The sequence below is a fragment of the Gopherus flavomarginatus genome, chromosome 1 (genome assembly GCF_025201925.1).
Source record: "Gopherus flavomarginatus isolate rGopFla2 chromosome 1, rGopFla2.mat.asm, whole genome shotgun sequence".
Lineage (NCBI taxonomy): Eukaryota > Metazoa > Chordata > Testudines > Testudinidae > Gopherus > Gopherus flavomarginatus.
The window spans coordinates 216,024,505-216,052,362 of NC_066617.1; the positions used below are offsets into that span (position 1 = coordinate 216,024,505).

Here is a 27,858-nt window from a genome sequence, read left to right on the forward strand (position 1 = left end):
CTAGGCATCCAGATGCCTATTTCCTGCCTAGGCCCCAGAATGATCCACAAACGGGGTAGACAGGCATTCATCTGCCTTAGTCTTGTGTGGGGCCCTTTGCTTGATCCTATGCTGATAGACGTTGAGTTGTTTTAAACTGCCACAGGACTGGTTTTACTGCTGTTGGGAGAATACTACAAAGCCTTTCGTTGCAGGGGGAGGTGAAGGGAAATGGTGCGGGGGATAAATGGTAACAGGAGTGAATGAGCTAAAAATAGGGCCTATGGAACCCCCATTTCTCTAGGATGTTCAGGCTTACTTGGTTTCCAGTTTAAATGGGCATGGTTTTAAGTGATGCTGTACATACCTGATTAGGTAACACTGACTAATGCATGAAAATACAATAATTATGGAGCAACTTGCTTATTCGGCATAGGGCCTGATCCTGCATTTGGTGTACACCCAAAATTCCCAGCGGTTTCAGTCAGAGTTTTGCATGCATGAGAAATGCAGGATTGGTCTTATATCCCATGGTCTGGGCAGCTGGCCAGGATTTCACCTCTCTCTAACTTGTATTATCAGACAGGCAAGAAACATTTTTTATATGTCCTACCCAATCTACAAAACAAAAAGGAGCACTTAGAACTAGACAGGAGCTTGGATACATTGACCAATGTGGAATTCTCACTCAGGGTCAGTTGAAGTCAGTCCCAAGGCTCCCATTGATCTCAGTGATTCAGAATCAGGCCTTCAGTCAGCATTAAGAAGTCCAGGTACAGTCAGTTGCCTGGCATGACAGTGTCTGTGTGGTCCAAGCCATTGTTAAGCTTTTTCCAGGGGCTATGCTGCATTCACATCTGACAGAAGAGGTGGTTTCTTCAGTGGGTACAGAACTGCAGTGTCAGTGTTGTTCCATTACCCAAAAGGATTTTTCAGGTCAGAAAGTAAAATTGTTACCTTTGTGACACCATAACGCCTTCGGTACCCATCACTATTGCTCAAGTCCACCGCAACTATTATGAATGTGGTCACTCCTCCATTTTTCCCTCCCGTGAGGTGCAGATGATTTCTAATAGGGAGTCTTGACCTTTTTTCCATCATATTAGGCTGTACTTTGGTGTACCTTTCCACACAGCTCTGACGTTTCCATACCCAGGGGCAATCCGAGGTGTCTCAGATTTTTTGTCCCCAAATGGATCTCTGCTACCTCCATCTTTCTTTACAGATAGTGACTTTTAATAGTGCTTTGTAAAGCAGTTTAATTTTCCTGTGGTTCCTTTTACTGCCTTAGTACCCTGCCTCTGTGGTTTGTCCAGTGAGAGTAATATGCTCCATTCATGTGTCTCTCGGGGCCATCAAGTCTAGCAGAGAAGCTTGAATTTTGTCAGCATGTCTCTCTAAATGTGCAAACTCTAAATGTTCCAGAGTGCATTTTTCAGACTTTGATGTCTCTGTGTCATGAGGACTATGTGGTGAGAAATATAATGGGGTCCAGATTCTTTGCTCTGTGAGGCAGGCAATATGTTGCTTTTTCTCACCCCTCCCCCCACCACCAACATTCCTTATATGTGGGATAGTTTAAACGTTATTTTGGCAATAGCTTATGAAGATTATAAAATAGTGTCAATAAAACTATAGGAACAAACAAAACTGTAAATCTTCTTTGAAACTCTCAAAGAAAACAGCTGTTTTTTTTCTGAAATTGGCCTACCCTTCCTGCCCCAACCTCCATTCTAACCTTCTTAGGATCTGTGGATGCTTTGCATGCAGCATGTATGATGTTTGGACCGTTTTTGCATTCTGTACTAAATAAGTGTTGACACCTGACTCTCATATTTCAGTAATCAAGGGATCATATTCTTTTATGGCAAGCAGTAACTTCAAATTGCTGAGATTAGTATCTGAGGTTCTCTTCCAGGTAACTGGCTGGACGTTGGTAATGCTTGCCAAACTTCCTTTAAAAATAATAAAACAGAAATTCTTTCTTTCTTTCTTTTCTTTCTTCACAGATTGCCTGGAAAACAGTAATATTTATGTCATATGTTCAGCACTGTAGTGTGTGTTACATTGTATACAATGCAACTTCATCTGTTTCATAAAAACTATTCAGAAATTCTACTTTACAGAATTAAATGATACAATTAGAGATAACTTTCCTCTCCCTTACTTATCAGCAATAGGCGGGAGTGGAAGGGAAGCATGATTAGTTGAGATTTGAAATGAGGTAGTGGTGGAAGAGAGAGAGGCAGGAAGTCTGTATCAGATGGCAGACAAAGCAATGGAGAAGACCTCTGGACCAACTGTGGACATGTAGTGTAGCATCAAGGAAAGAAGAGAGCAAGAGCAATCATGCGGGACAGAAGGAATGGGGTGAAGGAGAGAGAGTTGGAGGGCAGAGAATGGGGAGAAGGAGAAGAGAGGTAAGCAGGCCTGACTCTGCTGCTGGTGTGGCAAGGGTAGTGATGCCAGTGTCTGGGGCAGCGAGTTCTCTAGGATTTTCCCAGTTTGGCTGTCCTGGTTGTTTCTAGTGAAACTCTGGTTTGACTGGGGACAGAGAGTGGAAATTAGTCTGGAAGGCTTATGGGGAGGACTAAAATGGGGCAGTTGCCTTTTTCTCCTGTTTCCTCTTCTTCCAATCCTACACCTCCTGAAAGCCCTGCAAACCTGCTATACATGCATCCCCTGGCTTCCCTGGCAGTTGTCTCAGTGGTAAGGCTCTGCCTGTGGAACTCGCTGTCGGAAGAGTTTTGTTACAATCCTCCTGTGGCTGCTTTGAAGATCTCCTAAATCCTTTCTAATTGTCTGATTAGTCAGTGTGTGTTGACAGGGGAGGAGGTTGTTGGACAGTTTTTGTTAATTTATCATATCAGTGTTGCCATCCTTGAGTTTTAAAAAACAGTATCTCCAAAATGATTACAAATATTAGATTTTAAAAAATAACGTGTTGGGGTTTTTTTAATTTGCCTTCTAGTTTTTGAACCTTTAGGATTCAGGTTTTTGAGCTTTTTGCTGCTATCTCAAGCACTAGAAAATTTACTTTTTAAAATTTTTAATAAAAGCAGAGATTGTCCCATAATCACATGACTGCAGTCGCTGACCAAATGTCCTGAGCCTCGCAATAAAATCATGAGAGTTGGAAACACCGAATTTACATTTTCTTAAGTACAGTGTTCTGGTGACTTTTTGTAACACGCACTTAGCAATTTACCTCATAATATTATAATGACGGCATCCTGACAACAGGACCAATCACCACAGATCCAAAGGAAGACTTGGTAGTCTTCTTGTTTGAAAGAGGAAAGTGAAATCTTAGATGACCTGCTCCAAGTGTGTTGTGATAGGTATGTGCAGGACCCATGGATCTTGCAAGGTATGTCGTGGGGGGTGTTGATCACTGTAGCAGTGGAGATATGTCTGCAAGTTTCGCATCTGTTGTTCTGACAGAGTCTGTCGTCACTTTGAGTTAGTGTGTCCTGGACACAAGCCCCTGCCAGACACATCTCCACTGCTACAATGATCAACACCCTCCACAACTCCCCTTTCAAGATCTGTGGTCCTACACATGCCTATCGCAACCTGTGGTTTACCACATCCAGTGCACTAACTGTCCCAATAACAATTATGTAGGAGAAATCCGACAATCACTATGCTCTCAAATAAACTCACAGAGGAAATTGATAAAAGACAAAAACACCTTGTCACCTGCAGGTGAACACTCTTCACCAATGACAGGTTTCAGAGTAGCAGCCGGTTAGTCTGTATCCGCAAAAAGAACAGGAGTACTTGTGGCACCTTAGAGACTAACAAATTTATTTGAGCATAAGCTTTCGTGGCCCACAGCATCCGAAGAAGTGGGCTGTAGCCCACGAAAGCTTATGCTCAAATAAATTTGTTAGTCTCTAAGGTGCCACAAGTACTCCTGTACTTTTCACAAAGCTATCACTCTATATCTGACTTATCAGTCCTCATCCTCAAAGGAAACCTTCACAGCACTTTCAGAAAAAACAAGCCTGGGAACTTAAATTCATAACTCTGCTAGACACTAAAAATCATGGAATGAATAGAGAGATACTGGATTTATGGCTTATTGCCACCCATCTATAACCCACTAACAACCCACCCAGCTGCTTTTGCCCCCATGCTTTCCCCACTCTGACTGGAGGGGTGTTAACAGACCACTTCACTTTGAATGGTCCCTTGAAATGTGTGTTAACTACTTATGTTAAACACAATGTTCCATCTTGGTTTGAGCTGTGACACTCTCAGTACATTTCCCAGACCTGACGAAGAACTCTGTGTGGCTTGAAAGCTTGTCTCTCTCACCAACCAAAGTTGGTCCAATAAAAGATATTACCTCACCCACCTTGTCCTTCTCCCTCTTTTGCATATGTAACCTATGATGTGTAAGCAATATATACACTCAGATAATCACAAAACTATGGAATACACTGATTTGGCCATGCATACACTGTGTGACACTATCGTAAGAATGGTTCACATAGGTAAACACACAACTTTATACACCATCTTTTCATTTGACTTTGTAAATTAAGGAATCAAATAAATAACTTTTTGTTGAATTGTATTGTTTTACATTTGAGCAAATTGGTAACATTTTTTCTCTTTAGTTAATGACTGTTGTTGCTAACACTCTATGGGATTGTGACAATTCGTGGCCATAAACAAAGATTCTTTCTTTATTTTAGCATTGTCTGCTGAAGAATACCTTAAGCCAAAATCAAATTCTGATGGGCTTCCTCACAGAGTGAACAAAAAAACTTTTTTTTACAGCCCCTGTACACATTTTTAGTGCACCAACAATATTCAAAGCTAATGAAAAACTAAAATAAATGTTTTTGTTATTGTTCCCTGCAGGCTCCGATATTTATCATCCAGGTTTTGCATTATTAGTCTTCGTTAGAAATTCTCCATTCCTAATGGCATAGTTCACAGTACTGTAATAAATGGAGTATATATATATATATCCATTTGTCACTCTAAATAAACTGATCAGATCCTGCTCATTTGGCACATATTTGCTTTAATGAATTTTGAGGCAAACAGTCTATTCTTAAAGAAAACTTCCTGCTGTACTTTTTCCACTATGATTCCTGGCCAAAGCCCCCAGTCGTGGCAGATCTACCAAGGAGAGATTGTAGTTGCTTTTCTCCTCCACAGCCTGCTCTTTGCAAGCTAGTTTGCAAATGACTAGTGCAGCTCAAAATATGAGTGTGGGTGAGTGGGAGAAGGTATGGCCAGTCCCCTGTGGAGCCCCTGCCATTAGGGCTCCTTCATAGCCCTGGCTATAATCTAAAGTTGCTTTGGTGGTGGTAAGTCCCAAGGGAAGGCAGTGGCCATCTCACCTCTAGGTGTCAGACTCTTGTATATTACATCTCTTTGAACAGCCTCAGTGACTTTGCCCAGTGTGTATACTAAAGATTCCTATAGACCAGTGGTTCTCAAACTTACTTGATCGCACCCTCCTCCTTTGTGTCTGTAGTAGTTAATGCTCCCCAACCTCCTGACACACAAGTACGTATACCAATATATGCAGCGCTGGTGTTTCACTTGAACCAGTTTCAGTTTCTTTGTTTTTCACCTGAGTTGTTTTAATTTGGAAATACAACCATGGAGCCTCATGGGAGCGGTAATGTGAGTACTTCAGGCCCCCATGCAAGAAATTCTCTCCTATGGTGCACCACAGTTAAACCTCTTGCTGAGCCAATGTGGCACATCATGGTACTCACTAGCCATGGTGCATCATGGGAGACATAGCCCAGGTGGGGAATGCAGCCCAGGGAGGTGAATGGGGGCAGCATGAGGAAGCTGAATTACAGCTCCCAGAAGGCACTGCAGCAGCATTTCCAAATACTTTTTTTTTTTTTTTTTTGGATTTTCAGTTCCTTGTTTTTTACAAATTGTCAATTTTTTCATGAGACTGCAGATACTTTCCACAAAAAAATTCATTTGGTTGAAACCCCAGTTTTCCCCTGAGAAACATTTTTGATGGAAAAATGTTCTCCTAGTGGAGATTTTCATTGATTGGTTTTGTCCATTTTATGGGCCAAAAGTTTTCTTTTCAGTGGAAATTTGTCAAATAGCCATTTTCACATTGACTCATTCAAAAATTCACAAAGAATAGCCAAACAAAAATGTTTAAAGTTGAGATTTTGGAAATTCATCATTTTTAATTAAAAATAAAGCCGCAATGGAGGGGGATACTTTATTTTCTAATTCTTTAGATTTATAAAATATAAAAAGGCCCAGTGTTGTAGGTCCTCCTTACATGAGTTGACTTGACTTATGCCTCTTTATTCCATGCAGAACATAGGGTCTTCACTACTACCTTCCTTTTTAAATGTGTAGAGCAGTGGTCCCCAACCTTTTCGTCTGGCGGGTGCCAGACGAAAGACCATGGTGGCGGTCGAGCATCCGCTGAAATGCTGCCGAATTTAGGTGGCATTTTGGCGGCGACGCCTCTCAATGACGTTGCTTTTGGCTTGGCGGATGGTCGACCATCGGCCAGGATGCAGGGGCATTTAGATGCCCCCGCGGGTGCCATGGCGCCCACAGGTACCGCGTTGGGGACCCCTGGTGTAGAGTGTAGGTTTCCATAACAGATTTGTGTTTTTACGGAAGTGGGTCAGTAACCCAGTCCTAATCCCGTACCAGGAAGATCAGTGGACTTCCTTTGGTCTGGCTCGTACCCTTCGATCTGTGTGGTGTGGGTGTCCCTACCAGTTATACTCCCACCAACATACCTCTTGGGGTCATGGGAATGCACATCTGGGTGAGTAATGAATGTATAATGTAATGAAAAGATCCAGCTCATGCCACCAGCAAACACACATGATGAACATGATAAAAGCAAACCCATTTACAGCAGATTTAGTAATCCAGCATCCATGTGCACCAAGACCAGGCTCCTTCTGGCTATTAGTTAGGATGGGCAGAGATGGTGTCCCTTGCCTCTGTTTGCCAGAAGCTGGGAATGGGAGACAGGGCATGGATCATTTGATGATTACCTGACCTGTTCATTCCCTCTGGGGCACCTGGCATTGGCCACTGTTGGAAGACAGGATACTCAGCTAGATGGATCTTTGGGCTGATCCAATATGGCCATTCTTATTTTCTTACCATACACTTGTGTTACTAATGGTGGTCGTGTTCCCTCGCTGAGTCTGCTGGTTCTTCCTTCTGCTTCCCTCAATGTTGTTTGACTTTTATCTCGGTTGAGTCATACCCACCTACCCAATTTATAGATCTCATGCCAATCTAAAAGAGAACACAAATGTCAGTGGCATAAAATGTAATCTGACACAGCCAGTCTCAAATGCAAGGGACTTCTACAAATGTATGCCATTTCCACAAAGGAAGCAAAATGATCCTGCTATAGAAGCAGCAAAGTCACAACTCACAGAACTTTTCTGGACTTCTTTTATGACCCTAGAATGCTTCCACGCAACCCCAGAATCCATTTGCTGTAAGTGATACTCTTTTATATCACAGAGAGAAGATTACCTGCATCTGTGATAGCCTCATGTTCTACCAAGATAGCAACTCAGTGCAGGACCAGAAATATATTACTCTCTCTCCAAGACTTCAACCCAGCCACACGAGAAATAACTATGAATACCTTAACAGGCAAGAAGTCCAGCAACTGTACCTCCACCTCCTCCCCTTCCTGGATGGTAAAGGAGAGTAGAAAAAAACCTTGCTCCTTCAATTAAGGAAGCCCAAAAATATGCAATAAACTGACCAATACTAAAGAGACCATCAGTCAGTGCTAGTGACCTTGCAAACTTCTGCCCATTCTCTGACCTACCTTTTCTAAGCCAGTTATTTGTGAAGTTAGCAATCTGTTAGTTGTCAATAATCTGGAGCTCCCTAAATCAAGATTTAGGCCAGGACATAAGCTAGAAACAGCATTTGCTGCTCTAATGTGGCTTCCTTCTGTCCAGGGAAAAGGGTAGTCCATCTCTACTTATTCTGCTGGACCTCTCCATGGCATTTTAATACCATTGACTGAATGCCCCTGCTCCACCTCCAGTAGGCTGAAAGAGTAAACAAAGCCACGCTGAACTAAATGTGGTCTTCAAATCATTGTGGGCAACTGTCCTTTCACCTCAGCATAGACCCATGGAGTCACACAAGGCTTAGTCTTCCTCTTCATATTAGTAAACAAGTGAGATTGTTGGGACAGCTGATGAGACAACATGGGCTGCAGTGCCAGCAGTGCTCAGCTCCACATCATTTTACATCAAATGTGAACAACACCATCTCCCAGCTTCCTCAGTGCCTGGCCAAAATTAGTTCCTGAGTGAAGAGCAGCAGGTGATCCTACTAGGCTGGGAGCTTCCAATCAGGATAGGGGCCTAAGTGCTGTACAAACATTTAGGAAGACATGATGTCAGTCCTCAGCAAATTAATATTTAGTTGGGAAAACTCAGACTCTACAGTGATGGGGCCATAGCAATACCTGTGTAGATCAGTGCTTTTGACTAGTGTTTAAAACTGTGTATAAATCACAGTAGAGCCAGCACTCTATCCTGATCAACAAAACCGGAAGCTACCAACCAGAAAATAAAGATTAAAAAAAATGCTCCACTAATATCAATCTTCATAGCTGTTTGCCCTCTTCATAGAAGCCCAAATGACCATGCAAGGCACCGAACAGTGTACCGTAGGTGCAAGGTGTCATATGGACAATAGATAAGCACTATTTCAAATAGAAATATTCTAACTTTATTTTAAAAAAAACCTAAACCCAAGCAATTATACAGCTAAAGGTGAATTTGAAAGAGATTTCACTCTGGGACATCCCTTGGTGGAGTTATAGCCTGTATTACTAGCTGTAGTTTTGTATTTGTTATGCTTATGAAATATTTTGGAATTCTACTTCCTGATAGGCCACAGTCTCATATGACTACAAATAAATAAATCACATTCTGTATCTTTTTGGGGGGTTGGGGGATTTTGCATACAAAATACAAGACAGTGTATTATATGATTTGTTCCTTGAAATCCTATATGCAGTATTGAAGTGACATTACCACTCATTTTTGGGGGAGGGGGGAAATTTTTTTTGTGTTAAAGTGGCAGGTTGTTTGGGGGCCTTAAAATCAATTTTTACCAGAAAGACGACTGATATAATTTGAATTTTCTGATTCATGTATCAGGGTGACCATCTGCTGGGAACTTACAACACTGTTTGATTTGTCATTTTACAATAAATTATTCTGAAAAGTCTTACCTATATACGTTCATGAAAATAAAGCTACCCATGCAAGATTTTATTCTTCACGGTGAGAGGCAACTTGTTGTTTTGTTTTAAATCTCCAGTAGGCCTTCACAGGAAGGATGGTTTAAAGGTCAGGGACGTTCTGTCTGAATAACTGGAACTGAGATTGAATTATTTATTAGCACATGAATGGTTATTTTCCTAGCCGGCTTTCATGGACACTGGTGAAGTGGTAATCATTTCAGCCCTCAATTCATATCTCCACTGGCAGAAATCAGCTGCAGAATTTCTTTATGGCCCCATTAGGTTATCAAGTGGGCAGGTGTCAATATCTTTCTGGAGAGAACCTGAGCTCTGAATCCCAAATTTTATTTTTCTAATTCACAGTTCCTGTGTAACCTGATAAGAATGACAGTTTCCTGTGTCTAAGCATGCTGCTGGAACATACATTTATCAATCATCCCTGATCTCTTTTGAAGTTATTAATTGCATGGTATTCTAAAGACATTGTATTTTTATGACTCATGATAGCTGTCAAAATGAATCTCTTGAATGCAAGTTAAAACCTGTGATTTAAAATGTTGTGTGTGCATCTTACAGAATACCCTGACAGTAAACAAATCTACGTACAGCCATCAGGGATTTTCCTCATGAGGAATTCTCTTCTGTGCCTGAAATAACTGGCACCAGTAGAGGGAAATTTATGGCATATGGCTTGTGGTGGAGGGTGATAGGAGAATTGTTATCTTTGTTTTCCACATGAGTATTTATGTAAGGTAAGGACAGCTCTAGAGGTTTCTGAAAGTTGGGTGTCTGAGCTTCCAAACAGAGCATGTACTAATTGGAAATGCCATATGTATGAATTGGGTTCTTGTGATGAGTTGTGCCCCCCGGGAGGAAGTCTGGGAGCTGTTGGAACCACTGTGCCCCCTAACCATTGAGCTGGAATGGCCTCTCTCACACTGCTCTGCTGATGATACTCAGCCAGCCTCTCCAGACCCTGTTAGCACCCAGCATGACAGCAGGTGGCACCACACACCCAACTAAGTTACCTGAGTGCTTTACCTAAGCCACTCATGGACCCACAATGGAGCACCAGCCAATTGCCCAGCTACCCAGCCTTGCACTCCTACTGGAGTATAAACCCAGAATTATACCGTCTTGTACTGCACAGGGATCTGCACAATGCATGCTAATTAATATGGTTCATTCCCCCCTCGGTGTGGGAAGGATATGCACCAAGCCTTTACTAGCTGAGCTGAGATTTTCCCAAGCACTTCACTCAAAAACACATTCGTTAAGATAAAACATAAAATCTATCTTTGTGTAGTTAATAAACTCGTTTTAAGTGATTATAAGTGATAGCAAACAGCTCAAAGCAGGTTAGGCAGGAAACTAAACAAAAACACAATATAAGCCTAATGTACTAGATAGGATTTGAATCAGCAATATCTCACCTTGACTGGATACAGGTAAGCTTGCAGATTCTTGAGGCAGAGGTTTTGTTTGCTCTACAGTCTGGATTCCCCTCCCCTGTTCCAAGTCCTTTGTCTTCCAGAGCTTCTTTAGGTGTTGAGTTGGGGAAGAGTGAAGACCAGAGATGATGTCGCTCTCCACCTTATATAGTTTCTCCATATGGCATATGTTCCAAGCTAAGTTTCCAGCCCAGCTTGTCAAAAAATACAAAATGGAGTTCATTGTCATGTGGTCTGGTCACCAGGGCTGGTGCAACCATTTAGGTGCTGGTTGGGGGCGCCTAAAAGCCCCCTCAGGCGAGGAGGTGGAGGTGAGCTGGGTGGTGTGCGGAGAGGGTTGCCTGCAATAATGAGGAGCGGGGGCGCACAGAGGAACCACTCCCTGCCCCAGCTCACCTCCACTCTGCCTCCTCCGCTGAGCACACAGCCCAGTTCTAAGTCTCCTCCAATCAGCGCCGCAAGCCTGGGTGGGGAGGAGACTTAGAGCAGCGCCGACGTGCTCAGTGGAGGAGGCGGAGCCGAGGTGAGCTGAGGTGGGCTACTCAGGCAGGCTTAGTTTCAGCAGGAGGTCTTCCCAGGCAGGGTTAGCTGCTGGGGGTGGGGGGGGGAGTCTCCCCAGGCAGGGTTAGCTGCCATGGGGGGACGGAGGGGGAGAGGGGTTAGCTGTCACGGGAGGGGGTCCCCGGGTGGGGGGGGCGGGGTTAGCTGGGGGGAGTGCAAGGTGGAAGTTTCGCCTAGGGCACAAAAATTTCTTGCACTGGCCCTGCTGGTCACATGCCCTTGCATGCTTTGCTGAGTCGTAGCAGCCATTATTCCAAGGCTGGCTGAAGTGTTCCCAGGGGAGGACAAACCTTTTTCATGGTTCTTTGTCTTGCTGGTGGGCCATTAGCACTGTCTAGCTTCTTCATTGTTGTACCTGAAAGGCTAACTGTGAGTGTTTCCAACTTCACAATATCTTTCAGTAACATATACATAGCAAAACTTCATAACTTTACATAGATTGATAATACATACAACCCAACAGGATATTAATGTTCAACAGGTCAAGACTTTTAGAATGATACCTTACAGGGCATACTTTGTACAAGATGCTACATAATGATATCATAATCATACCATAATCCTATTACTATGGTGAATGTGGAGTGCAAAGTGTCACAGTTCTGATTTCTGAACACACTATGATACACTTGATATGCAGCACATCCCAGTCCAATGGAACTCTGGTTTAATAAACACTGCAGCTTCCCTGTTCTGTTTTGCACTCCATTCCTCTGCATATATGCTCAGGACTGTTGTCCTGGCTTTTCTCAAATAGTAGCATGCAGTGTAGCCAGTTGTTGCACCTCATGCAGAGGTCAGATGTAATGTTTGTCATCAAGAGTTACTGTAGGGTTTGAAGGTGAATCAGGATGAGGATATGTTATTTTCATCCTATCTTTATGAAATTGCAATTTATATTAATGAAAATGTTTAATCAATACTTCGGTAAAAAAAAAGTCCTGTGAATTGATTTCTGTGGCTCCGCAGATACTTTAAAAAATGTATTGTAATCTCAAATATGAACTGGGCCCATCAGAGCTATTGTATACAAACTAAGTACACAGTGTAAAATGCAACTTCAGTTATATTGCAACTCATGGGTTAAAGACCCTCCTTAAAAAAAATCTTTTTCCTTCGATCACAACTTTCATTCCCCCTCCCCGATTCAAGCCCTGAACAAATCTGAGTAAATCAAAACAACACAATTACCTAACAGATTCAAACCTGCTTTCCTTAATTTGTGTGACTCCCTCAGAGATTAAGCTAGATGTGAAGAAATTATTTAAATCTTTCCTCGCTACTCATTCCTCTACTGCCAAATTGTATTTTACCTTTCAGTGTATTCTGTGAAGTGCTGTGTCCTCTTAGAGAAGTATGTAACATTAAGCACATGTTTAAATTCCATTTACTTCAACTAAGTGCTTTTCAGAATTGGGGCCAGAGTGCTCTATGAATAAAAAAAGAAGTGTGTGTATTTCTGATACTATCATATAAATGTATGAAAACTTATATTCACAACAGGTGCTGCCTTCTCCTGCAAAGATGGTGACCATTCTTGCTGCATTTCTTTCCTCTCTCCCTAATATCTCCCTGTCTGACTTTTTGGGTCTCAAGCTTTAGCTAATTCTGCCTTCCTGGAAGAGGTTCTATAGATTTAGATGCAACAGGTTAGCTTTGTCATTCATACTCTTTGCATGGTTTGTGGTATTGTAGAACATAAAAATTCTACCATGGGAAAAGAGAAAAGTTAGAGGGAATTTGATAGAGGTATTAAAAATTGATGAGAAAACAGATCCGTCCTTTCTTTTTCTTGTGCTTAAGGGTATAAACTGATCATCTGTTGGGGTTGGGAAGGAATTTCCAAACTCTTCCCTATGGTCCAGCTTTACACAATTGGATTGGTGAATAAAGGGGTATGGGATGATTCACACCTTTCTTTGGAAGGATCAGATGTTGCCAAGGCTAGAGTTAGGAGACCAGAGTAGGCAAACATTCGGTCTTGTTTTGCAAACCCTTAATTCCTAGGGTGTGTATGTGTAAGGACGTTAGCAGCAGATCTTTGTTGTTGTTTTGGTTCCTCTGTGAGATATAACACGTATCTGAAATTAGAATCTGTCTTTTGAGCTGCCTTTTTTTTTCTTTTAATTTCAAGCCCAACGATGTTTCAAAATGTGAAATGAACTGATCCTCTCAGAAGGATGTATTTAAGTAAATTGGTACTGTATTTAAGACTGTAAACTTCAGTAGAACATAAAGCTGCAACTGGCATATTGGTTTTGACTGTTGATTTTACAGTATGTTCTGTAATTTTATGTAATCCTCACACAACATGGCAAACTCTGAACAAAAGAATGAGGGAAAGAGAAGACCTTGAAGTCGCATGTCCAGGTTATGTGGCAAAGATAGTGCTTGGGAACACACCCAAGCCTGAAAGTATTATTCTGTGGCTCTATAATTACAATTGATTTGAAGTTTGTCACTCTCCCTAGTGCCAAGCTAGTGAATGGAATACTGCCTCTCAGAATAAAGCCTTTACATTCTATTTTAGCTTGTAACTAATATTTGGGGCCACTTTTAAGTGGTGTAGTCCTGTTTTGATGTTTTGGTGCCAAGGCTAACATTGTCTAATGGCAACAAATTGTAGAAACTTGTGATTGGTTTCAAGTAATATGTAGGTTATTTTAGTTGTGGGCTCTTACTCTGACAAAACACAGAAGTGGTGCTTGGAGATTCCCTCCCATTTCAGTCATAGTGAAAATACCTCTATGGCCCTCCCCACCCCCACCTCCTTTTCTGGCTACATATTATTATTTATTTTAATGTTAACACAATATGCAATAGAACTTCAGAGTTACAGACACCTTGGGAATTGAAGTTCGTAACTCTGACATGTTCATAACTCTGAACAAAACGTTATGGTGGTTCTTTCAAAAATTTACAACTGAACATTGACTTAATACAGGTTTGAAACTTTACTGTGCAGATGAAAAATGCTGCTTTTATCCATCTTAATTTCATACAATCATAGAATATCAGGGTTGGAAGGGACCTCAGGAGGTCATCTAGTCCAACCCCCTGCTCAAAGCAGGACCAATTCCCAACTAAATCATCCCAGCCAGGGCTTTGTCAAGCCTGACCTTAAAAACATCTAAGGAAGGAGATTCCACCACCTCCCTAGGTAACCCATTCCAGTGCTTCACCACGCTCCTAGTGAAATAGTGTTTCCTAATATCCAACCTATGCCTTCACCACAGCAACTTGAGACCATTACTCCTTGTTCTGTCATCGGGTACCGCTGAGAACAGTCTAGATCCATCCTCTTTGGAACCCCCTTTCAGGTAGTTGAAAGCAGCTATCAAATTCCCCCTCATCCTTCTCTTCTGCAGACTAAACAATCCCAGTTCCCTCAGCCTCTCCTCATAAATCATTGTGCTCCAGCCCCCTAATCATTTTCGTTGCCCTCCACTGGACTCTTTCCAATTTTTCCACATCCTTCTTGTAGCATGGGGCCCAAAACTGGACACAGTACTCCAGATGAGGCCTCACCAATGTCGAATAGAGGGGAATGATCACATCCCTCAATCTGCTGGCAATGCCCCTACTTATACAGCCCCAAATGCCATTAGCCTTCTTGGCAACAAGGGCACACTGTTGACTCATATCCAGCTTCCCATCCACTGTAACCCCTAGGTCCTTTTCTGCAGAACTGCTTCCTAGCCATTCGGTCTCTAGTCTGTAACAGTGAATGGGATTCTTCCGTCCTCAGTGCAGGACTCTGCACTTTTCCTTGTTGAACCTCATCAGGTTTCTTTTGGCCCAATCCTCTAATTTGTCTAGGTCCCTCTGCATCCTATCCCTACCCTCCAGCGTATCTACCACTCCTCCCAGTTTAGTGTCATCTGCAAACTTGCTGAGGGTGCAGTCCATGCCATCCTCCAGATCATTAATTAAGATATTGAACAAAACTGGCCCCAGAACCGACCCTTGGGGCACTCCACTTGAAACCAACTGCCAGCTAGACATGAAGCTGTTGATCACTACCTGCTGAGCCCGATGATCTAGCCAGCTTTCTATCCACCTTATAGTCCAATCATCCAGCCCATATTTCTTTAACTTGCTGGCAAGAATACTGTGGGAGACTGTGTCAAAAGCTTTGCTAAAGTCAAGGAATAACACACTCACTGCTTTCCCCTCATCCGCAGAGCCAATTATCTCCTCATAGAAGGCAATTAGGTTAGTCAGGCATGACTTGCCCTTGGTGAATCCATGCTGACTGTTCCTGATCACTTTCCTCTCCTCTAAGTGCTTCAGAATTGATTCCTTGAGGACCTGCTCCATGTTTTTTCCAGGGACTGAGGTGAGACTGACTGGCATGTAGTTCCCTGTATCCTCCTCCTTCCCTTTTTTAAAGATGGGCACTACAGTAGCCTTTTTCCAGTCATCTGGGACCTCCCCCGTTCGGCATGAGTTTTCAAAAATAATGGCCAATGGCTCTGCAGTCACATCTGCCAACTCCTTTAGCACCCTTGGATGCAGCGCATCTGGCCCCATGGACTTGTGCTCATCCAGTTTTTCTAAATAGTCCCGAACCACTTCTTTCTCCACAGAGCGCTGGTTACCTTCTCCCCAAACTGTGCTGGCCAGTGCAGCAGTCTGGGAGCTGACCTTGTTTGTGAAGACAGAGGCAAGAAAAGCATTGAGTATATTAGCTTTTTCCATATCCTCTGTCACTAGGTTGCCTCCCTCAGTAAGGGGCCCACACTTTCCTTGACTTTTTTCTTGTTGCTAACATACCTGAAGAAACCCTTCTTGTGACTCTTAACATCTCTTACTAGCTGCAACTCGGTGTGATTTGGCCTTCCTTATTTCACTCCTGCATGCCTGAACAATATTTTTATACTCTTCTCTGGTCTTTTGTCCAAGCTTCCACTTCTTGTAAGCTTCTTTTTTGTGTTTAAGATCAGCAAGGATTACACTGTTAAGCCAAGCTGCTCGTCTGCCATATTTACTATTCTTCCTACACATCGGGATGGTTTTTTCCTGCAACCTCAATAAGGATTCTTTAAAATACAGCCAGCTCTCCTGGACTCCTTTCCCCCTCATGTTATTTTCCCAGGGGATCGTGCCCATCAGCTCCCTGAGGGAGTCAAAGTCTGCTTTTCTGAAGTCCAGGGTCTGCATTCTGCTGCTCTCCTTTCTTCCTTGTGTCAGGATCCTGAACTCGACCATCTCATGGTCACTGCCTCCCAGGTTCCCATCCACTTTTGCTTCCCCTACTAACTCTTCTCTGTTTGTGAGCAGCAGGTCTAGAAGAGCTCTGCCCCTAGTTGGTTCCTCCAGCACTTGGACCAGGAAATTGTCCCCTACACTTTCCAAAAACTTTCTGGATTGTCTGTGCACCACTGTATTGCTCTCCCAGCAGATATCAGGGTGATTAAAGTCTCCCATGTGAACCAGGGCCTGCAATCTAGTAACTTCTGCAAGTTACCAGAAGAAAGCCTCGTCCACCTCATCCCCCTGGTCTGGTGATCTATAGCGGACTCCCACCACGACATCACTCTTGTTGCTCACACTTTAAACTTAATCCAAACACTCTCAGGTTTTTCTGCAGTTTCATACTGGAGCTCTGAGCAGTCATACTGCTCTCTTACATACAATGCAACTCCCCCACCTTTTCTGCCCTGCCTGTCCTTCCTGAATAGTTTCTATCCATCCATGACAGTACTCCAGTCATGTAAGGTATTCCACTAAGTCTCTGTTATTCCAATCACATCGTAGTTCCTTGACTGTGCCAGGACTTCCAGTTCTCCCTGCTTGTTTCCCAGGCTTCTTGCGCTTGTGTATAGACACTTAAGATAACTCGCTGATTGTCCCGCTTTCTCGGTCTGAGACAGGAGACCTCCCCTCTTGCACTCTCCTGCTTGTGCTTCCTCCTGGTATCCCATTTCCCCACTTACCTCAGGGCTTTGGTCTCCTTCCCCCAGTGAACCTAGTTTAAAGCCCTCCTCACTAGGTTAGCCAGCCTGCTTGCGAAGATGCTCTTCCCTCTCTTCGTTAGGTGGAGCCCGTCTCTGCCTAGCACTCCTCCTTCTTGGAATACCATCCCATGGTCGAAGAATCCAAAGCCGCCTCTCTGACATCACCTGCATAGCCATTTGTTGACTTCCACAATTCGACGATCCCTACCCAGGCCTTTTTCCTGCACAGGGAGGATGGACGAGAACACCGGGAGGATGGACAAGAACACCACTTGCACCTCAAACTCCTTGATCCTTCCTCCCAGAGCCACGTAGTCTGCAGAGATCCGCTCAAGGTCATTCTTGGCAGTATCATTGGTGCCCACGTGGAGAAGCAGGAAGTGGTAGCGATCCGAGGGCTTGATGGGTCTCGGCAGTCTCTCCGTCACATCGTGAATCCTAGCTCCTGGCAAGCAGCAGACCTCTTGGTTTTCTCGGTCGGTGCGACAGATAGATGACTCAGTCCCCCTGAGGAGGGGGTCCCCAACCACCACTACCCTCCTCCTTCTCTTGGGAGCGGTGGTCGTGGAACCCCCATTCCTAGGACAGTGCATCTCGTGCCTTCCAATTGGTGGAGTCTTCTTCTGCTCCCTTCTCTCAGATGTACCATCTACTCCACTCTCCGCATTAGTACCTGTGGAGAGAACATGAAAACGGTTGTTCACCTGTATCTCCATTGCTGGCACATGGACGCTCCTCTTTCTTCTTCTGGAGGTCACATGCTGCCAAATTTCTTCACCGTCCCTCTCATTCCTCTGCACAGCCTGCTCCGATTCCTCAGGACATTGTACCTGTAGAAACACGTCCTGAAGTCTGTCCAGGAAATCTTCATTTTCACGTATGCAACGCAGGGTTGATACTTGTTGCTCTACACCTCGAACCTTCTCTTCCAATATGGAGACCAGCTTGCACTTTGTACAGACAAAGTTGCTTCTGTCCTGTGGAAGAAAGATAAACATGGCACAACCTGTGTAGGTTACAACAGCTGAATGCTCACCTTCCATAATTTCTTGCTTCTAAGAGCTTCCTCAGCTGTTGCAGCAACTCACAGAAACCCGGGAGATGAAAACCTCAGTGGGCTCTCCCCAGGCGAACTCTCAGGAAAACTCCCTCTGTTAGTTAGCCTCTGCTGTTCACCGCTCAGCTGGTTAGCTGCTGAATACCTTTTTACAGCAGTCAGGCCCACTCAAGGCCCACCTGGAACAAAGCTGTCCCAATTCACACTGTTCAAGCAAACAATCAAGCACACAGTCAAACTGACAAACTGCCCCCTGCAACAGACACTCAGATACTCACCAACACAGCCCCCCTGATGCAGCACTTAGTGTACCTCCTCATGGACAGATCCCAGGCAAACTCCCTCTGTTAGCCTCTGCTGTTTGCTGCTCAGTTGGTTTGCTGCTGACTTCCTTTTTATAGCAGTCAGGCCCACTCAAGGCCCACCTGGAACAAAGCTCTCCCAATTCACACTGTTCAAGCAAACAATCAAACAATCCATTTATATAAACACAGAGAGTTTCCTTACCTTGTCAAATCTTTGTTTTAAATTTTCCCTTTTTTTAGTAGTTTACATTTCACACTGTACTGTACTGTATTTGCTTTTTTATTATTTTTATTTATTTATTTGTCTCTGCTGCTGCCTGATTCTGTACTTCCGGTTCCAAATGAGGGGTGTGGTTGACCAGTCAGTTCGTAACTCTGGTGTTCGTAACTCTGAGGTTCTCCTGTAACGTGCTAGGTTTCAGAGGTAATGTGCTAGACACTATTCACATACAGAGGAGGACACAGTCCCTGCCCCAAAGAGATTGCAATTTTAGGCCCTGATCCAAGCAGATCTACGCAGATGGACCTTGGCACCATCCAGTCCCTCGTTCTGTTACTGGGATTCCACATAAGTCAAGGGTTCACCGATGTGAAACCACTTGCATGTCTAAGGCATATCTGGTAATGGGACTGAATGCTGCCTGCTTGCACTCCTGTTATGCATGTGAGTAGTCCATTGGATTTTAACAGAAACCCTTCTATGTAAAGTTACTCACATGTATAAGTGTTTCCAGCATAATGTTCCATGTTTGATATTTAACCCTCCCTACCTATTTAACATTTAAAACTTGTATTGTTTATGTTGAACCTTTGCCCATTGTTAATCATTATTTTAATTCTTGTCTTGCTGCTTGTCAGCCAGGCTGAATTGAAGAGCTCCAATGAGAAAATTCTCCTCTTAGACAAACATAAAAGTGTTTCAAGTGGTAATGAGTGCTCTCCTACATTTTGTGATCAAAATCGTTAAGAATCTCTCCTCTAATTCCAAGAGACGGGGCACTATGTCATTCCTCCCCCACCCTTCTCTTTTAAGCTTGGTTCCCTATAATATTTGAAAACGTCTGCCATGTGCTACCTATCCAACAGAGAGGTTTGCTGGTCATTACTGAAATTGATTCCTGTAACACACGTGGTTATGTTCGTGCAGGAGGCTGATTGCCCTGAGCAAGAAGCTCAGTATCGGCTCGGTGGTCTGCCATGCGCAAGGGAACAGGGCCACCTAGAGGATTCAGAGGGCCTGGGGCAAAGCAGTATCGGGGGCTCCTTCCATAAAAAAAATTGCAATACTATACAATACTATATTCTCGGGCGGCCCCTGTGGGGCCCAGGACAAATTGCCCCACTTGCTCCCTCCCACCCATGGGTGGCCCTGGGAAAAATAAACCTTCCGCATCTCGGCACAAACCCAGTTTTGAGAAAACTTCTTTACAAGGTATCACTGGTTCTCAGCATCAGCTAATGCTTAAAGGCACCAAAGCTCATTAAAAGGGTTGGACAAATATTTTCCATCAAAACTTTTTTTGGATCGAAAACTAGGGGTTTTTAAAAAGCAGAGAAAAACCATGGACAATGTCTGCTTTCCTTCAAAATTTGTTGTGGTTTTTTTATTGAAAAGCTGAAATTAGTCCGCCAAAACCTGAATATGGTTTGGGGTTTCAGAAGTGTGTGGCCAAATATTTGCTGCTTGCTGTGTTTGATTGTTTAAAGAAATAATAAAGAAATTCTGCTTAAAAAAAATCCAGAACTTCTGAACTACCTCAGCTTGTGACCAAATGCCTGAGCCCATCCAGTCAGAGATTTTTGCAGGTTTCTGATACTCTGCTGGCTTCCTTGTCGCATATCTGTCTCCATAACTTTGGGTTCATTTAGGTTAGAATATAAAAACAGCCATACTGGGTCAAACCAAAGGTCCATCCAGCCCAGTATCCTGTCTACCGACAATGGCCAATGCCAAGTGCCCCAGAGGGAGTAAACCTAACAGGTAATGATCAAGTGATCTCCTGCCATCTATCTCCATCCTCTGACAAACAGAGGCTAGGGACACCATTCCTTACCTATCCTGGCTAATAGTCATTAATGGACAAGTCACTTAATCTCCATGCATTTATCTGTTTCCTAGAGATGGCTCCATGGGGTCCCTCATAAACTGGAGACGGTTACTGTGGGTCTGTCTTTAGTATAGCTTATGTACATACTCCACGAACTGAGCATTTGAGCCTGTTCCAGAATCTAGGATGAGCCTATTTTGTGAAAACTGACATGCTCAAAATAGCACATGCATGTGAATGGACACAGGGTGCTAAAATTAAATTAACCCAGGGGTTCTCAAACTGGGGGTCAGGACCCCTCAGGGGGTCATGAGGTTATTACTGGGGGTTGTGAGCTGTCAGCCTCCACCTCAAACCCCACTTTGCCTCCAGCATTTATAATAGTGTTAAATATATTAAAAAGTGTTTTTAATTTATAAGGGGGAGGCGCACTCAGAGGTTTGCTATGTGAAAGGGGTCACCATTACAAAAGTTTGAGAACCACTGAATTAACCCCTCTGAAGCTTCAGAGAATGCAGGGGAGTGGGAACTCCCTTGGTAGGGTTGGTAAGGAGGTAGTTGCTAATTTTAAATGAAGCTACTCTCTCCTGACATGAATCTCCCTAGGGCACTGAAATTAAATATAAACTATAATTTTGGCATTTGAGATGAACGGGATGAACGGTCAGGGTGACAGATGGGTGTCTCCGTTCTCCTCAGCAGAGAGTCTCCAACCACCACTACCCTACGTTTCTTATTATCAGTGGTGGCAGCAGACCTCCCAGCCTTAGGGGTACGAGGCTTCCCCTCCTTAACTGTTGGGGGTGATTCCTTCTCTCCTGTATCAAGAAGAGCATAACGGTTATCTATTATCACAGCAGGAGGGTTTGCAGCAGGGGTGGAGCACTGCCTGCTGCCAGAAGTAACCAGCTGCCAGTGTCCACCCTGAGCCATCTCCTCCTCCACTGGAGTGTCAGTAGTCCTGTGAACTGGGACAGCTACGTCAGCTGTCTCCACATGAATACTGTCCAGGAATTGCTCATGGATACGGATGTTCCTCAGCCTAGCCACCTCCTCCTGTAGCTCTCCCACCTGCTGCCTGAGAGATTCCACCAGTAGGCACCTTTCACATTGGATGCCACCCCCAGCTTGGATATCAGTAAGTGGAAATTGAAAGTTACAGTCTTTGCAAGCCCACACCAGAATCTGGGTAAAAGCATCCATGCTTTGGTGCTCTGTCTGGCTACAGGCGCAGGTGGAGGAGACAGAAGCAGTGCTGCCACAGGTGTTGCGGGTCCTCCTCACCATCGTAAGCCTCCCTCTGTCAAACTCTCTCGAATTCCTGTCTGCAACTCCCTGTCCGCTCTGCTCTGCTTTAAACAGAAAGGTTTTGGATATGGCTTAGTTTATAGGTTCAGGGGACCAATGGGTCACAGATGAGACTGACAAGGGACCCCCACTCCCTTCCTACTCCCCTTCCGAACTGCCTTGCGAAACTCCCTGTTAGCAGCTCCTGTTCACTAAGCTCCCTGGTCGCTTGTGCGCAGCTTTATAAAGCCCTGGCCTGAGTGAATGCCCCGCCCACTGGTTAAGGCTCAGCCAATCACCAGAGGCTTCTAGCTTTCAAACCTTCCTTGGTAGCTCCGCCTCCAACTGCCAGCTACAGAACATGGTCCTTCAAACAAACAAACCAAACAGACTGACAAACACAAGCTCAGCACACAGCAAGTAACCCCCAGACACAAACAGACTGTTGGATTATTGGGGGCAGTCATTACCAATCATTTCCTGTTGGCCTGAATTTAAATCTATTTAAATGTTATGCTCTAATACTGTGTTTCGCAAACTTGGGACGCCGCTTGTTTAGGGAAAGCCCCTGGCAGGCTGGGCCAGTTTGTTTACTTGCCGCGTCCGCAGGTCCGGCCGATCGCGTCTCCCACTGGCCGCGGTTCGCTGCTCCAGGCCAATGGGGGCTGCAGGAAGTGGCGCGGGCCGAGGGACATACTGGCTGCCGCTTCCAGCAGCTCCCATTATAGCCAAACAATGAACAAACATTAAGTAATGAAGCTTTTCAGCACTGCTGTGAGATACGGAAACATATTTCTCATTTTATAGATGAGAAAACTAAGACAGGAGTGAAGTGGCTTTCCAGTGTCATACAGTCAGTGAGTGGCACAGCTGGGAATGGGATGCGGGACTCCTGACTCACCAGTCCATATGCCAGGGATCGGCAACCTTTGGCACACGGCACTCCAGGATAAGCCCCCTGGTGGCCCGGGCTGGTCTGTTTACCTACCCCGTCTGCAGGTTCGGCCGATCGCGGCTCCCACTGGCCGTGGTTCGCTGCTTCCCAGGCCCATGGGGGCTGTGGGAAGCGGTGGCCAGCACATCCTTCAGTCCATGCTGCTTCCCGCATCCCCCATTGGCCTGCAGCAGTGAACCGCAGCCAGTGGGCGCTGCGATCGGCCGAACCTGCACGCGGGACAGGTAAACAAACTGGCCTAACCCACCAGGGGGCTTACCCTGGCAGACCACATGCCAAAGGTTGCTGATCCATGCCATATGCCATCCACTAAATCATGCTAGCTTTTCTAGTATGCCATCTTAAAGCAAATGGACAGTCTTGGTTCAGTTATGATATGGCTACTTATTTAAGGGTAAGTCCAGCCCACGCTTCCTTATTGTTCCGCTAAGGAAAAGGGAAAGGCTAGAAGTAGAGAGAACAACATAGAGGGCATGAGAGAAGATGGGACATGGGGAAATTGAAGGAAATTTCCTGCTGCCCAAATATACCATCCTTCTCCCTCCATGTAAATGCCATTGAAGGGTTCCTTGCCATCCTTCTACCCAACACCCAGCCTAGCTAGCTGGGGTGGGCTCTAGGCTCTGGATTTGCACCTTAGGGTTTGATCCTGTACCTGTGCAGGTCAATGGCAAAACTTCCATTGACTTCACTTGAAGTCTATACTTTTGCTGGTATAACACATCTGTGTTGAAGTCCAGCGTTTGCCATTCTGCTTTGTGCAAAAAGATGTCGCCAAAAAAGCATAAATGACAAACTCTACAAGTAAAGCAAGGTCAACAGTTTTATATTCACCTTTGGGATTCCCAAAATCCATTTCCTGATTAAAATAATGATGACAAAGATCAGCATTACTACTACAAGCACAATCAGCACATAATGAAAACCAGAGATGTGATTGCTATCTTCCATTTTTAATAAGAAAATGAGCAGATGGATACTGTTGAGGGGGATGCTGAATAAAATTGTTTACCTTTATTTGGTTTTGATTTTTGGTGGTGGTTTTTTTTCCATCCAACACACAAAGCAAAAAATTTCAGATAAGTAGAGTCTTAGGTTAATCATGCTAAATCTGAACTAAGATTTCAAAAAATATGTTAAAAGTGTAGGGAAAATTTGTTCAGAAGTGCTTATATCCCAATTTCCAAAATGATCAGGCACTTAGGAACCTAGATTCCATTGACTTTAAATGGGACTTAGGCTCCTAAGTCACCTAGACACTTTAAAAACTTTTACTTGTAATGTTTCATTAAAAACTGTCTCAAATTATTCAGCCAAGAGTCTCCTAATTTTGCTGGAATAGACGATGATCATTGAAATATCAATATCTTCATGTGGTGCTTTGAGACTGCAGCTTGCCTTTGATATTACACAATGTAATTTGAAATGCTACTAAATTCAATATTGTATACTGGAAGTCTGTTAAAATGCAATATTTATACAGGCATCAGCAGTTTTTCATGAAATGTAAACTAAGTAACAAATACAGAGGGCTAGGGAGTCTGCTGTACAAAAATATGTGTAAGAAAAGACATTTGATTGAAAATTGCCCTCAAGGGGCCTGATGATTTCAGTGGGAATTGGATCAGGCCAAAATTAAATTGCACTTTTGCTACTGTTCTTGTAAATCAAAATAAACTGGGGTCAGTTAATCGCAGTTAGCCCAAGTGATTAATGCAAAACAAATTAACTAGATTAAAAAATCACAATTAATTGCAGATTTAATTGTACTGTTAATAATAAATACCAATTTAAATTTATTATTAATATTTTGGATGTTTTTCTACAGTTTCAAATATATTGATTTCAATTATAACACAGAACACAAAGTATACAGTGCTCACTTTATATTATTTTGATTACTAATACTTGCATTGTAAAAAAGAAACAAAAAATAGTATTTTTCAGTTCATACAGGTACTGTAGTGCAGTCTCAATCGTGAAAGTGCAACTTATAAATGTGGAACTTTTTTTCACATAACTGCACTCAAAAAAAATATATAAAAATGTAGAGTCTACAAGTCCACTCAGCCCTACTTCTTGTTCAGCCAATCACTCAGACAAACAAGTTTGTTTACATTTATGGGAGATAATGCTGCCCACTTCTCACTTTCAGATGACATTGTAAATTAGAACAGGTGTTCGTATGGCACTGCTGGAGCCGGTGTTGCAAGGTATTTACATGCCAGATATGCTAAATATTCATATACCCCTTCATGCTTCCACTTATAGATTGCATTTTTAAAAATCTTTTTTACAGTGAAAATATTTGTAATAAAAAATAACAGTATAAAGTGAGCACTGTGCACTTTGCATTGTGTTGTAATTGAAATCAATATATTTGAAAATGTAGAAAAACATCCAAAAATATTTATAATAAATTAAATTGGTATTCTGTTATTGTTTAACAGTGTGATTAAAACTGTGATTAATTGCAACTGGTTTTTTTTAATCCTTTGATAGCTCTAAAATAAACCTATCTTGATTTTCAAGCATAGACGCTTAAAGGGTTCACACAGGGCCAGTTCTCCCCACAGCGCCAGGAGTGAGTAGTTGATTTGGGTTCATGCATCCTTTTCTATCCCCCATAGCCTGTAGAGGGGCTACCAAAATGACTCTATTGTATGTTACTCTAGTCCAGTGAGTGAAGAGGCCTACGCACCTCTATCACATTCTATTGTAAGGGGTAAGATCAGAGGATCTGCACAGTGCCTGCCTTCCCATATGTCCCCCTCCCCCATAGCTAAGCTCTGCGCTGCACAAAGCGTATGGACCCTTTACACAATGGAACTCACTGCCAAGTCCACTTCCAGGTCAGCTGTGGAAGTGAGGGCTGGATTTCTCCTACGTGGAGTTTGTGGCCTGTTGCATGTTTTCTATGGAACATCAATAAAACAGAGCAGAGAACCTAGTGCAAATTCCTAACAGGTTCTGTGTTTGCCACATGTTTCAAATTGATGGCTTTCAACATGCTAAGTAAGTTGCTTTATGCAGTTGTGCGGGATGGAGATGGGATGCCATGCTGGCAGAGCAGGGCAGGTGTGCTTTCTGGTGGGTTACTAGCAGCAATGGCATGAATGGGAAGGACAAAACTGCACACATAAAGGAGCAGTGAATTGGGCTTAAACCGTTGGGGAAACAGGCACTGCAGACATGAAAACAAAAGTACACAGTAACGAAGCTGTGTCTGCTGGGGGCTGGAATGGAAGGAAGACAGAAGAGGAGAGAGAGGAGGAGTTTCTATTTTTAAATACATGGGAGGTGTTCAGACACTGTATGTGGTGATAAGTATCTCTTCAAGACAGATTGATTAGCCAGCAGCTCTTCATCCATGTGCTAATTTTGCCTAGGCAATGGAAGCTACTGGCTTTGACTTCAGGAGTGGCTGCTGGGTGCTCAACACTTGAAATCAGGCCATATATTTAGGTGCCTAAATATGGTCTTAGTAGCCTCACTTTAGGCATCCATTTTTTAAAATCTTGGCCTGGTGTCTTAATGACCCCATGATAACTATTTCGATATTTGTAATTTCAGGAACTTAATTTGGAAGTTCCAGCTGCAGTATAGACATTTCCTTAATGTCTGATCCATTATATGCTAGAATTTATAAAGATCAGGAAACTTGATCCCTTGAGTCTGTAGATGCCACTACTGTGAAGAAAATCTGACTTGCACTAAAGTTAGGCGTAACTGTCCCTTTGCTCAAACAAGTTTAAGGTCTAAAGCTTCTGATTAAACTAACACCTTTTAAATATTGCTCAGGTATATTTTGCAGCAGGATTACATGCTGCACAATTCTATTGCCATGGGCAAGTCAATGATGTGGGTGATGTTGTTTTGAGTGTTTATCGAGTATTTTTGACAGAAAGCAATTCCTACCCACCCTGCTACTACAGCAATTGTCCAGATCCTTCAAAGAAAGCTGAGCTTTCATTTCTTTAGCTTGAGTGACTGTGGCAGACTTAATACAACAAAACAAAACCAAACCTTTTGATTGGGTAGAACTATGTTTGCAGGGAATGTAACCAATGTTTCACTTACATAAGTTGTGCTGTAAACCATGATTGTTTTTCAGTCACACACGTTTACTGCAGCTGTTTGGCAGTTTTACTACAGTTGGTTGGCATGATGGCTGTTAACAGCCACTTATACTATGGAACCATCTTACAGTGAAATCACTCCATCGTTCGACTCCCCCTCTCAAATAACTTCACACTAGCTGGAAGTTCCCTTTGAGAGAAATTGTGATTTGCATTTTCCAGTACATGTTGCATAATAACAATCTGACATTTTCATTCTACTCGTTTATAAAAAGAGTTTCACCCTATCCAAATTCACTATAAACTGGTTCCACTATAAATCTAATCATCATGGAAGCTTATGCTGTCAGCATTGCTTAGGTTGTTGCATCCTAATCTCACTTGCACGTCTCTGCAAGAGCTTTTCTTGTTCTTTTAAAATTATATTTCCTTTCTTGCTGCAGTTTTTCTTTTCGTTTTGTATTGTAGGATCGGGATATTCACCCATAGAAGATGACGAAGATGTTTATGCACGCAATAGATATAAAGGTGAATGCTTTGCTTCTGTGCTAAAGAAAATCGGCTGGTTGCTGGGAGATCTTCTCTCTTTCCTTCCTGCATCATAAAGTCTTAGAGTGATCCAGCTTCATGTTTGTTTTCAGATTTTTCAGACAAGATAAGCTTTTCATTTTTTTAATTTTTCTAAACAGTGGAAAATGAAACAAGCACTGTGCATTGTTTAGCTTACATGAGTAAATTATTGTTTTTTATTCCCTTCACCCTCAAAAGGTCAAGCTGCTAGCTCATGAATATTAAAAATAAGCTGCCTTCTGCCTCTTTCATACCTCATAGCCAAAGCCATCAATTATAATCCTGTTCAGAATTTGGACCTGTTGATGGTAAGGTATGGAAGCGCACGAAAGAGAGCTTGA

At 43.2% G+C, this 27,858-nt stretch overlaps 1 protein-coding gene across 2 annotated transcripts in view; it reads left to right on the forward strand.

The window, feature by feature from the left end:
- SRPX (sushi repeat containing protein X-linked) overlaps positions 1–27,858 on the forward strand; it is a 78,840-nt gene that overhangs the window by 17,981 nt on the left and 33,001 nt on the right. Inside the window, exon 2 of one of the 2 annotated variants that reach the window (XM_050936640.1) lies at positions 27,416–27,475. The exons of the other annotated variant lie outside the window; for it this stretch is intronic. Coding sequence (XP_050792597.1) covers positions 27,416–27,475 — 60 coding nt within the window. The remainder of the gene's footprint in view (positions 1–27,415; positions 27,476–27,858) is intronic. 2 annotated transcript variants of the gene reach the window in all.